General features: G+C 37.6%; 1 protein-coding gene across 1 annotated transcript; it reads right to left on the bottom strand.

The window, feature by feature from the left end:
• Positions 1–242: 242 nt before the first annotated feature.
• abi3b (ABI family, member 3b) lies at positions 243–8,094 on the bottom strand. The gene is made up of 5 exons (XM_041816324.1): positions 7,865–8,094; positions 4,394–4,561; positions 3,600–3,779; positions 2,824–2,894; positions 243–870 (listed from the first exon to the last, which is right to left on the bottom strand). Exons 1-5 carry the CDS (start codon positions 7,997–7,999, stop codon positions 402–404), a joined length of 1,023 nt encoding a protein of 340 aa, XP_041672258.1. The 5' UTR covers positions 8,000–8,094; the 3' UTR covers positions 243–401.
• Positions 8,095–13,256: the final 5,162 nt, after the last annotated feature.

Below are 13,256 nucleotides of genomic sequence, written 5' to 3'. Positions count from 1 at the left end.
AATATAAAACAAAGGCATAATAAGGAAGGGGTGATGACTTTACAGGAATAGGATACCAGGGAAACACAAGAATCCCTGTTGCAGCTTGTGTCTAAGGAATGCAGACCAGGTTTTGTTGAAACACGCTGAAGGAATTTGTACTGCGAAAATGTTTCTCTTTGAACAAGGACTCTGACTCCATGAAGAGAAAAATATCATTCAAGGCCCAGATTGTGGACTGACAGGAAAGAATTAGGTCAAGGTTAAACCACAAGCTTTTATTTAAGCTCATGAAAGCTATAAAAATATATACCACCATGCACATGCACACATGCATCCAATAGTAAAACCCAGAATGTTTACTCATAACGTTATCAGCATTTTCTACAAGAATTTTGGAGAAATAACATCATTAAAGTGCACTAAAATGGAGGTGGTGGAGGGGCAGGTGGCACAATACCAGAGGTACCCATCTGAGGGGCTGGAGGAGGAGGGGGAGGAGGAGGAGGTGCAGCTCCCGAAGAAAGTGGGGCTGGAGGAGGTGGAGGTGGAGGAGAAAAAGCAGCACCCCCTGCAACAGGTGGAGGTGGTGGTGGAGGAGGGAGAGCAGCACCTCCCGATACAGGTGGGGGTGGCGGTGGAGGTGGGTACATGCCATTTGAGGGGGAGATTGGAGGTGGAGGTGGAGGTGGGGGGAGACATGTGGGTGAAGTCAAAGATGGTGGAGGGGGGAGGCCAGAGTCCATAGGGGGAGGTGGCGGAGGAGGAGAAGGCAGAGTGGGGTCCATGTCTGTAGGAGGGGGAGGAGGAGGCAGGCTGTTGTCAGTGGGGTTGGAGACGGTTTGTAAGGTGGGGACTGATGGTGGAGGCACAGCGATGCCTAGGTTGGATCTGCATTGACAACAGAAAGAGGCTAGTGTTAGCATAGCATCTAACAACAAAGAAAGAAGCTAATATTAGCTAAGATAAGAATACAAAAAGGAGTTATTAGCTATGTATTCAAAAAAAAAAGAAGCTAATATTAGTTTAGCATCAAACAACAAAAAGAAACTAACATAGCTTAAAATGAAAAAAAAAACAAACAAACAAAAAGAAGCTTATGTAGTTTAGCATCGAACAGCAAAAAAAAGCAAAAATTAGTCAAGCATCCATTGACATAAGAAGCTGATATTATCTTAGTATCTAAAAACCAAAGGCTGCTAATACTAGCTTGGTTTTCTACAACAAAAATAAGCTAATATTAGCTTAGCATCCAAAAACAGAGACAAGCAAATATTAGTTAAGCATCCAACAAAAAAATAGAAGCTGATATTAGCTTTATATCATAAAAAAAAAATAATAATAAAAATAATAATTAAAAAAGGAGCTAATATTAGCCTAGCATCAATAACAAAAAAAGAAGCTAAGATTAGTTCAGCATCCAATGGCAAAGAGACCTAAGATGAGCTTAGCATCCCACAACAACAACAACAACAACAACAATAACAACAACAAAAACTTGGGATGCCCAATATTGGATTTTTTGCCAATATTTTCAGATTCATTTTAGTCGATACTATGATCGATATTAAAATACGTGTTTTGGACAAGAAATTTCTGTCCTTTTGGACACACTTTAAGGTTTGAGGATGACCAAGGAAATAAACTTTAGTCCTTAAAAAAACACTTTAGAGTTTAAAGAATGAGGACCAATAAAGAAAAAACCTCAATTGACATAGGTCTGTTGGTTCAGCCTGAAACTCCACTAATTTATGAGTAGGCCTATATATGGACAAAATTTACAGCCAACATATGCTGAAATACACAGGCAAAATATCATATGTAAATATCGGCAGAAATTTTGATATCTGCCAATGCCAATGTTTGCCCTTTAAGCTAATACCTGCAAATACTGATACCAGACCAATAATATCATGCATCCCTAACAAAAACAATATTAGCTTAGCATCCCATAACAAACAGATAATATTAGCTTAGTATACCAAAAAAAGCTCATATAAGCTTAGTGTTCAACAACAAACTTTATATTTACATAGCACCAAACTACAACAAGCTAATATTAGCTAAGCATAAACAAGCTGAGATTAGTTTAGCATCCAGCAAAAAAGAAGGTTATATTAGCTTAACATCCAACAAAAAAGAAGGTAATCAAGCTTTGCGTCCAACAAATAAGAAGCTTATATTAAAGATAGGCAATTTAAGTTTAGCATCCAAAAAGGGTTTATATTTACATAGCATCAAACAACAAAAACATGTATCCAATAGAAAATACAAGATAATATTAGCTTAGCGTTCAAAGAGTAATACAAGTGAGCTCAGTAAAAGAAACCTATCAATAAAAATATGACATTCCCATTGCTGAGAGGAATTGATCACAACTCTCATGCCTGGTAGCCAAACATGACACTACAGCTAATAGCACTACAGCTGACCAGACAACACAGGGAAATTATTGCACAATGGATGAAATTAAACTAATAAACATTGCACATGGAGCTCCTATGCAACAATATAAACATATTAAGCAAGTTAATTTATTATTTTCAACATGTTTCAAAATGTATTTGATGTTACGATGTTGTAAGTTGTTTGGTTAACTTAATTTTCCTATTTAGTAAAGGCATTTTAAGCCTGCCTTATTATTTACTACTATTATTTCTAAAAAGTGTCTGTGCATTAAAAAGTATAGCTTATTACACAAAAATGTTATATAGTCCATATTGCAAAAAAAAAAAGAAATTCTGACGTAATACATTTCAAAGGTTAAGTTGCAGATATTAACCCATTCAGAAACCATTTCTAGTGGGGAAATTCAGAATGATTGAAGGGAATATGTCTACATACACAGAAAAGTCTGATGTGCTGTGTATGCTCTCTGTGGTGTCAGCTCGCTTTCTTGTTGGCTGCTCTGGGACCTGAGGAAGAGATAAAATAAAGAAAACATATCAATGGATGAATCCCTAACTCCACACTCAAAAACCCATGGACTTTGAGGTGCGTTTCTGGTAAGTGTTTGTTTATTAAGGATCTAGAGTGGACTTTTCAATTTCAAATTTTGTTCCTTCTATTAGTTCACAAATCTGCAGTCTTTCCTGGAATTTACCCAAAGATTTTGCAAACTTGGACAGGTGAAAACCAGAATTGTCCAGCCTACTGCTAAATGTAAACAAGCATAGGCTATACTGAAGCAGTATTTAATTAATAAAAGATGAAATATATTACTTTTGTATCTTTCATATTAAAAAACAGAGTATTAATAATATTTATGGTATTTTTTTACATTTAGTTAGTGTCTAATTATATAATTGCTATTATGACAGAAATGATGTCATTTAATGACCAATACAAACATGAAGTGCCTCATTATTTAAGGGTATGTCTTGTTTTCATAGACCGTGAGTTTATCCCATGACAAATTTTTGTACTATTGTCCTTGTGGACTCAAACTCGCACATTTGATACCATTTAAGTCTGTGAGGGTTCAGAGGTTCATTTTTAAGAGTGATAGGGATCAGGCTCTTCTCATCACCACACTACTACCCTGTGGTTGCACACCTCACTTATCTAATGGGAAAGTGAAAGCTCTGTGTCATTTGTTTTAAATTAAGCATCCAGTTTACCCGAAAGCTGTGTCCAATGGAGTCCAAGGTGGAGTATGAAATGGGCACTCTTGCGTAGCTCTTTGCTGGCTCCTTGCCTGAGGCCGGTGGGGCCAAAAGCTTGGAACGAGTCTTGGTTTTAGCAGTAGTAAAAGCGCCGATCTCTCTCCTGGCGACCTTTTCGAAGTGAATCGCTGCAGCCTGGATCAGAGCAAAGTGGGAAAAGCCTCCATTAGAGTACACAAGAAACCCATTTTCACAGCACTTGTTCCCATGAGAGAGTATTATTCTCTAAAGACATGGCACCAACAAAACACATAGAAGCACAGAAAACAAACAGATCACAGGTCAAAGGCACAACAGGTGACCTGCAGGCAGCATCAACACAGCAACTTGCATAAGTTTTCATTTCAATCATAGAGCCATGTACTGTATACTAGTCTGTACTATTTTTTATAGTTTGATTAAAAAAACACTGAACAGTTCTCTAGTCTGGGAATGACATGTCAAATGTGCAAATGATTTTTCTAGTTTGCACAGCCAATTCAAATGTTTAAAGAAATTCAAAATACATTTGTACAACCAGCAACAAGATGTTTGCTGATGATGTCTGCAGAAACAACTTGTTGAAATAAATCTGGTGATATAAGATAATACAGAAACTATATTTTTTGTTAAATTATGTTTTAGTCTATTTATCAAACATGAAAAAGGATGTTTCCAGATCGTAATGTTTTTTTTTTCCTGATACAAAAAGGTCACATCACTATCTTGGACAGATCTCAGGTGTAATTGAGGTGAAACTTCTTTCCTACCAGTGACAGGAGGTTAACAGAAGACTCCATATCTTTGATCTGCATGGCCTGGGAGTCCAGCAGCCTCAGCACAGTGCAGGCCAGACTGTTGATCTGATACGTCACACTGGCCAGAGACTGGGCTGCTAAAGCTTTGGCCTCCTCCACAGCCTTAGTGGGATCCTCTGCCTGCAAGATTTTTTTTACAGATTAAACATGTCATAAAATACAATTAGGGAAAAACAAGTATCATCCTTAACAGTGTGAAGTAATCTTTAAAAAAAGAACACTTATATTTCCATCACATAATTGTCAGCTGATCTAAGAATAGCTGTTTGCTAGATTGAGCTTTGTCTGACTGCATGAGAAAAGTTAGAGGTATTGCTTTTATTGCACAATGAAAAACAACAAACAATTCTATTGTTGATAATTATGATACAGTTTTTATGCCTCTACTATTACTCAAGTTTAAATTTCACAAACATGATTTGTAATTTAAGATAAAAGCTAGCTTGAGTTTCATTTAATTGCATCAACACAGTGTAAAGGCATGAGCATTATCCCCAAACCTGCATCAAACAGCTAGAATGTTTTCATGCTAAGTGAGAAAGTGTGTTATAGAGTGATCTATTGCAAAGTAATTGAGAGTTTGCCTGTGTATTATAAAAACTGAGTGTGAATCAATCGGTGCAGACTCAGGTGTGCAATTCCCTTACTGATTCTGACTGGGATCAGTTGTGGCAAGGTTTTTATACTCTTGAGTTGCAGCTTTCTGTGCTGACTCACTATCTCACTATTAGAGATGAAGTTAGCATCTCTTTGTGTTTCCTTGTGTTGTTTTGAAAGTGAAATTTTGCTGAAGCACTTCTTGAACTTTTGTTTGTGAATTTTCTGAGATTTGCCAGTTGTCCTTGCTGGATTGTACTGTAGTTTGCTGCTAGTGCATACAATTATCCAGCTTTTTATTTCTCTTATACACCAGTCTGGTGGCCTTTGTGTTTAATGTTAGGGTAGTTTTCTCAGTCTCCCTAGGCATTTAGGTTCCTGTTTAGCTGTATGGCAGCAGTGGTTTAGTTTCCCCTTTTCTCAGTGTTATTAAGACAGGGAGCTTATTTAGTTTGGATTGATGCCATTATGTTTTTCCCCTCCCCCACTTAATCATTTGTGATTTTAATGGTCACCCTTCTAGGCAAACTTTAAAACACCCAGGTCTGCAATTGTGTCCCACTTTCCTGCTTCCTGATAGATATCATGATAACCCTGGCTATCATGCTCAAACCTCCATCCCAAATGGAGAATGCGCTGAAACCTGGTTTGTGTGTTTGATTGCATACATGTCACCTGCTGAGAGACAGACAGTGTGCCATGTTGGTGTCATAAGTGTAATCTAATGTGTGCAAGCTCTACATAACAGGAAGTTATTAGTGCATCAGGTTATGTTACATTTCGCCCTAAAGCAACACCAACTCCAACACCCCCCTACATCGCCCACACACACAGAAAAAGCAGAAACACATGATAACCACTACACTTTGCACTGATAAAGCCCCAGTAAAGAGCATCTATGAATGCTGTACTCATTATTTTCAAATTGACTGATCTGTCAATCACATATAAACCAGGGGCATTGGCTGGACTCTTAAGTGACTTCTCTTTGGCAAGTTTTTGGGCATCTTTGGCAAGACTGCATGTCTAATGCTACACTGTAAAAATGAATATGAGGACCCAGCTTAAAACTTTATGTCACCCCTTAGTTGACAAAACATGCTCATAGCTAAAAATGTTGAGTTGGCTGAACATTTTTCTAATAGAAATATTTATTTCAGTTGGCTCAACTAATATAGTTACACCAACTTTTTAAGTTTAACCCCCAAGAAAAATATTGGCTGAACTCTAATCTATATATTCATGTCATATATAGCTTGCAAAGTTTAAGAAACTCTTTATAATTTGTTAAATCAACTAATTAAATTATTTAAAAGTGAAAGAACACCAAATATATTCACAATTTGTTCACTCAACATTAATCAAATTGGATGTTTTTTACAGTGTAATATGCTCAGGAGAGCGTGGATGGGGAAGGGTCAGATGCTAGATGCAGGAGCAGCAGCTGTGCTTCTAAGGGCATCTGGTGTGCTTTCCTGGGCCTGATCCAGCTCATGGCATACTGAGTGCCCAGGGCCTCGGTGGGTTGGACAAGATGTTAGGGGCGGCTGCATGTGTCGTGGAGGGGTCAGCTGAGAGTATACCTGGGAAATGGGCCTGGACGATAGCCATCAGTAGGCCAGAGCAGTACAGGGCCAAACTGACCTGACCCATAAACACAGCTACGCATGCTTTTTAAGTATTAGTAACACTAACTCTTACTGTAACCCTACCAATACCTCTTTACTGATGATCGACTTCTTTCAATAAAGTGATTACTTTTAATTAGAATCAATCTCATTTTTCATAAATTTTAATTCCACTAATTTGCATTTCCAACAGTTTTTGAATTTTTGTACTTTCTTTAATTTGGACTGAGTATTATGACACTGACCTAACCACAAAAAGAACTTCTTATGGATTAAAAGATAATTAAGGGGACAGTAAAAAGGTAAATGTTTGATAATAGAAGATACATATTACTTCTGTTTTGTCCACTGGGGTGCCTGTGAGATTTTTTTTTTAATTGTAAAAATGAGACTTAACAATCAGTGGTGTACTTATTTTACAAAACTGTGGCTGCAGGAAGGCTTTGCAGTGTTTTCACCAAAGTGGGATGCAAGACACTAAAGCATGCAATTAATTGCCATAAAAAAGTGCACTTATTATTGACCTTAATTAATTGTGTTAAATGCATTATTGCAGACCTAGTTTATAGCTGTTTATGCATGAAATATTCTTAATAGCAGATGAGTTAACAATCAACTAACACTTTAAAAACGCGGCAGCAGAATATTTAGGAATGTTTTAAATACAAATGAGTAAATAAAGAGTTATAAATGATTGATTAAGCATTTTTAATGGCTCATTGATGCAGAAGTGAGTATTACAAAAAATTCAATAACGTTTGAGGTGTTATGTGTCACTTGGCTTCCTCAAAAAAAGTCCCCTTCAACACCACTAGTTCCCATGCTATGTGAGAAAGCGTTGCCTAATGACAGCTAGAGTTTTGTTCTTGAACTAACGATTAAATGGCGATTAATTGTGCAGTCCTAGCAATGTAAAGCGCCATATTGAAAAATGTTCTACGTATAGGCTAAATTACTGATCTAATAAGCTTGTCACATAGAGAACAATTGGAAAAAAGGCTATTTGTAAAGTAAATAGTGGCATAAAATGCAACCACTCAATAAAAGTAACCTAAACATGTACCATATAGGTTTGCAGGCTACAGTGACGTTTCATTAAATAAAGTCTAAACGTCTAAGTTATAAGTCTGCTGGATGAGATGTAATGAATTATGCTTTAGATTTGGACGGTATCACGCTTTTAACGAGTGTGACTCACCTGAAGGTAATTGTTCTCGCAGTAATCCGCCACTTTCAGGAGGTTGCTGTGATTATCACTTAAACCCTTCCTAGCAGTTGGCGCCTCTTGTAATATCTGAGCAATAACTTCAGAAAACTTTTTTTGCTCCGACATTTCTCCTATTTTTCCGCTGTTAAATCCGTTAAATATTCACCTGGGTTGTCTAAGTAGGATGCTTGCGTCGTTTGCCAAGAGTCAGTCGAGGCAGGGAGTGGTTTTGTCAGGGATGAGGGCGGAATTAACCGCAGGGTAAAGATTTTCAGTAGGGCAGTCATTGTCCCGAGGCAGACACCTGGTTTACCCACTGGTAATCAGTCTCATGACGAGGACTGAGTAAATATTAAACGCCTGTGAGCATATTTTTAACGCTTTAAAACAGAACTGGGTATTCATTGCCTAATAAAGTACAAAACATGACACCGAGTGTTAAGATATGTCATCAGCCGCCTGTATAACTCGACGATCCACTAGAGGGCGGTGCTGTCCAAGGAAATGTGATTCCCCTATGTCTGTTGAGTACCAGCACTTGTTGTAACCTGCACAGAAGATGACGATGATAATAAACGACAGGGAAGGAGTAATTAAAGTCCAAGTAATTAAAAGTTACTGAAAGTATAATAACATTATCAAAGCTGAATGATGTTTTACTTCTAAGTGGGATAATGTCACTAAAGATGAATTTAGACCGAATAAAAAACATCCTGCGTCGACTACCAGCAGAGACATTGTTTGTAGATGAGAACATGTGGCCAGTGGTTTAAGCCTACTTAAAGTCCAGTCCATGTCATCAGTACACATGTTTTACCATGTGCCATTTTATCAAGATACACCAGCCAAACTGGCACTCGGCATTTAGGGCCACGTGATACACCATATTAAGATTACATTTGGTTATAGTCCAGTTTTGAGACTCTGCAATCACGTATTAAAAGAGGGTGTTAGCACTGAAGTTAGCTGTTTATGTGATGCAACTCAAAGCTGAACTTAAGTACACAAACCTTACACATTATTTGTTTCAAACAAGTATTTCATTTTTAACCAGATAGGCTGTTTCATATATCTATTGCATGGATATTTTTCACATTCATCTTGGAAACATTCAATACAAAGAATTTGGGATGGGCTTTACTTTGACAGGACAAAATGAGACATGCAGCTCCAGTGTTAACCTCAAGCTCTTTAGGCTAGTGCTGCCTTACAGCTAGTGTTTTGTCGATTTCTACTACCTATCAAAATTTGCTGCTTTGTGTTTCCGAGCGGGGATACATTGTTAGGGTTAGGGTTTGACTGTGCTGTAGTTTTACACTGTGGCAGCATTTTCAAACAAAGCAGCAGAAATTGTCAGAACACCAACTCAGGCTACACAAATTCAGATTTTCACCGAACTGCATCGTTGCAGCTTATCGTCAAAAGTTGGGCCCAATAATGAGGACAGCAAAACACTTTCATAGTGTGACATAATCATCAATGCATCCGAGACGACCCACAACCACAATTCAACAAGCCTGTCAGATTTTTTCATATACCCCTGACTCCAGATAACGCTGGTTGAGTTAGCATATGGAGCCTCCAGTGGGTCTCAAGTTAGTTTTTCTTGCATCGTCTTAAAAATATTGGGCAGATTAAATTTAATTTAAATCCCCAGTAGGGTCCCTTCAGTCTGGAGTTTGCATGTTCTCCCTGTGCATGTGTGGCTACGCTAGCTTCCTCCCACAGTCCAAGACATGCATGTTGGGTTAAGTGGTGACTCTAAATTGCCTGTCTAAGCAAGTGCTTGTTTTTTGTTTCTGTATGCCAGCCTTGTTATTGACCAGTGACCTGTCCAGACTCTGCCTCTCATCCAATGGCAGAGCGCATCCAGAAAAAAATCCAACATTTTGTGTCACATGGAAGTATTGATAGCAGTGCAGTGACAGCGGTACTGCTGTTATCAGTTTGTAGTCCATTATAACAGGATATCTGACTGCTGATGAGGGACCATGGGTGACTTTATTTATTTATTGCACAGTTCTTTCCAGTTCCTTCTGCATAATCTGAAATGATATTGTGGAAACATAAAGTTTATCAAGCTACCATGCAAAATAGATTTAGGTTATAAGAGACTGGTTATATTGTAGCTGACTAAATTAAAACAATTTCTGTATTGCATGTGTTGTAATGTGCAGCACATATTGCACAGACTGTGACTATTCTCCTTGTTTTGTTCTGGATGATTGAACTCATCCTGTAATGCTTACACATAAAATAAGACTCAGCACTGTGCACTTTACATATTTGTACGTTGTAAAAACAGTAGGGACACTTCTGCTGCCTAAAGGAGTGAGAGCTATTCTTTGTTTTCGCTGACCTCAGACTTTAAGTCATTTTCTTTTTATGAGCCTTTAATATACAACCAGAATTTGAAACCTTCAATTACCCATTTAATCATTATTCCAAATTTAAATACATCCCATGCACGGAGAATCTTTAGAATAGAAGGCTGGCCTATTTTTACCCCAAGTGGTTCGTCTCTGAGCCAGAATAGACTGGAAAATTTTCAGTGGACAACCATGGTGACTTTTTTTAAGCAGATATGTGTGTCCACATCAGTAGAATATGTCACAGGCAAGATAAACAGAGAGCAGTTAAACTTTAGGTTTGTACTTTTCACATAAAAGCACAGTTTGGCATTTGTACTTGGTGCTTTTATTCTGAAATTTCCCTCTGCTACTTAATGAATGAAGTTAATTGTGGGAAGATTCATTTAGGTAAAAATTGTGAAGAGAGTAAAGGCTGTGACAGCAGGAAGACACTGGGAGGCCGTCATGCAGCAAACATGCATCCAGTCTTAAACCGTAGATAGGTGTAAAACACCACATTCTCTGTTATTTAAAGCAAAAAATAGGATATTGAGATGAATCCTTAGACTTCTGTTGATATAAATGAGTCTTTGCAGAGGCAAACCAGTGTCACAGCTTTGTATCTTATCTTTGTGTAGAAAAACAAAGTCCATCGTGCAAATTTTATGTCATTAGTTTGACCTTTGATTAAGAATCATGATGGTCTGAGTTTTATCAGTTGCAACAAAAGGACATGAGAAGGAGACATATTTCAAAAGTGTCTATTGGACTAAACAATTAAACATGTCAGAATAGAGAAAAAAACAAATTCTGAATGATGTAATATTATATGTACATGAGCACTGTGTTGTTCTTGATATTATGATTCTAAAAAGAAAAAACTATGCAGATAGATCATAGTGTGCAGTGTGGATTAAAGGTTAAAGTCCCCTGTGACATTCACTAAGAAAAAAAAAAAAAAAAAAAAAAAGGTTTTCATTGAGTGCTACCCATATAACACACAATGCGTGAAGCTTTAATGTTAATTTTATCTCTTCCAAGCCAAATTTTCAGCTTTTTTTTTAAATTAAGTATTAAGTAGCACTATCAATCTTTTTCTCTCTGGTCTTTCCCCCTGCCTTTATTTAGGGGTTTGCTGATTCAGCAGTGCACATTAACAACTGGAATGATATAAACCATGTCCAAACTTCTAAGTCTCAGGTGTGTGCAAAAAAAAGAAATAATACTTGGAATTGCATGATAATTTCTCCATAGCACTACCTGTAATCATGATCTCTGCAGTGTAGCAAACCTTTAATTTTGTTCCACATTTTGGATTTTTTTTATGGATCAACATGCTCCTGAATGAAAATTAACCTCTTTAAATCCCCAGTATACATATTGGGATATTTAGGAATTTGTAAAGTTTATATCAAACCTGTGCTTTTAACTTTGACACAGTGGGTTAATGTAAGATAGATACCAACATGAACAGCAAGATAAACCTGTCAGCCTCTTATCTGCAACCCATGATTCAGCTTAGCCTCCCAGTAATCACCTTCTGTAAATTCTAATTTCATGTCTTAAAAGCACAGTATGTAAAGTCAACTGCCAGCAGGCTCTCACTCAAAACATAACAACAGACAAGGAGTCAGTGTTCATGATTCAACAATAAGAAAGACACTGGGCAAGAATGGCATCCATGGGAGAGTTCCAAGGCCAAAACCACTGCTGACATAAAGAACACAAAGGCTTGTCTCACATTAGCCACAAAGCATCTTGATGATCCCCAAGACTTTTGAGAAAATATTCAGTGGGCTGACAAGACAAAAGTTTAACTTTTTAGACAGTGTGTGTCCCGTTACATCTGGCGGAAACTACAACAGCATGTCATAGAAAGAACATCATACCAACAGTCAAACATGATCTGGGGCTGCTTTGCAGCTTCAGGACCTGGATGACTTGCTGTGATTTATGGGACCATGAATTCTGCTCTCTATTAGAAAAATCCTGAAGGAGACTGCCTGCCATCAGTTTGCGCTCTGGTTATTCAGTAGGACAATGATCCAATTGTGAAATCCAATTGTGAAATCCAGTTGTAACGCTGTGGCATGACCTAAGACAAGCTTTTCATACTCAAAAACCCTCCAATGGGGCTGAATTAAAAAAAAAGTGGATCAGAATTCCTCCACAACAATGTAATAGACACATTGGCAGTTATTGGAAACGGTGGCTTGCAGTTGTTGCCGCCAAGGGTGGCACAACCAGTTATTAGGTTAGGGAGCAATGACTTTTTTCACATGGGGCAGGCTTTTACCCACAAATAAATAGCATCATTTAAAAACTGCATTTTGTATTTACTCGGGTTTTCTTTGTCAAATACTAATATTTGTTTGTTAGTCTAAAACATTTAAAAAGATAAATGAATTAAATAATGAAACTACTACACATTGTACCTTTATTTTTTACCCAGTGAGCTTGCATGGGAGAATTAACACAATTAGAGATTTGAATCTGCTGTTTAAATCTGTTGCTCTTGCCTGCAGTGTAGCTCTGCTGAACAGCATAAACATGTCTTCTTTAACCGAAATAACATCTCAGTTTACACTCTACAGTAAACAAAAACAAACACTGAATGTATCACAGCATCCAGGTCCAACAGTGTGTCTGCTGAAGATTGGATGTTTTTAGCAATCACAGCTTCTCCACACCTCACAGACTTCCATTAAAGGTGAAGCCAAAATCAATTATAGTTTCGACGACGGCAGAAGAACTATATTGTCAGGGCACAAACACACATACACAACAACACACAGGCAGTTAAAACTCTTTGTAAAGACTTTATTGTATCCTAAACTCAATTATAAGTAGTCTCCAGGCACCTGCTGCCCTTTCATCTGTTCTAGAGTCCCTTGATTTGAAACGTTCAGCAAGAAAATCACATGATAGCATATCTTTTCTTATCAACATGTTTTTTCATGTGTTTGTTTTTATTTCACATAGATGGTTCTTTGATTTGACACTCAGATGACTGGACACCATGAGAGTAAGTG

The sequence above is a fragment of the Cheilinus undulatus genome, linkage group 20, assembly GCF_018320785.1.
Source record: "Cheilinus undulatus linkage group 20, ASM1832078v1, whole genome shotgun sequence".
Classification (NCBI taxonomy): Eukaryota; Metazoa; Chordata; class Actinopteri; order Labriformes; family Labridae; genus Cheilinus; species Cheilinus undulatus.
Note: the sequence above shows the minus strand (reverse complement) of the source record. Positions and strands in the feature narration are given on the sequence as shown.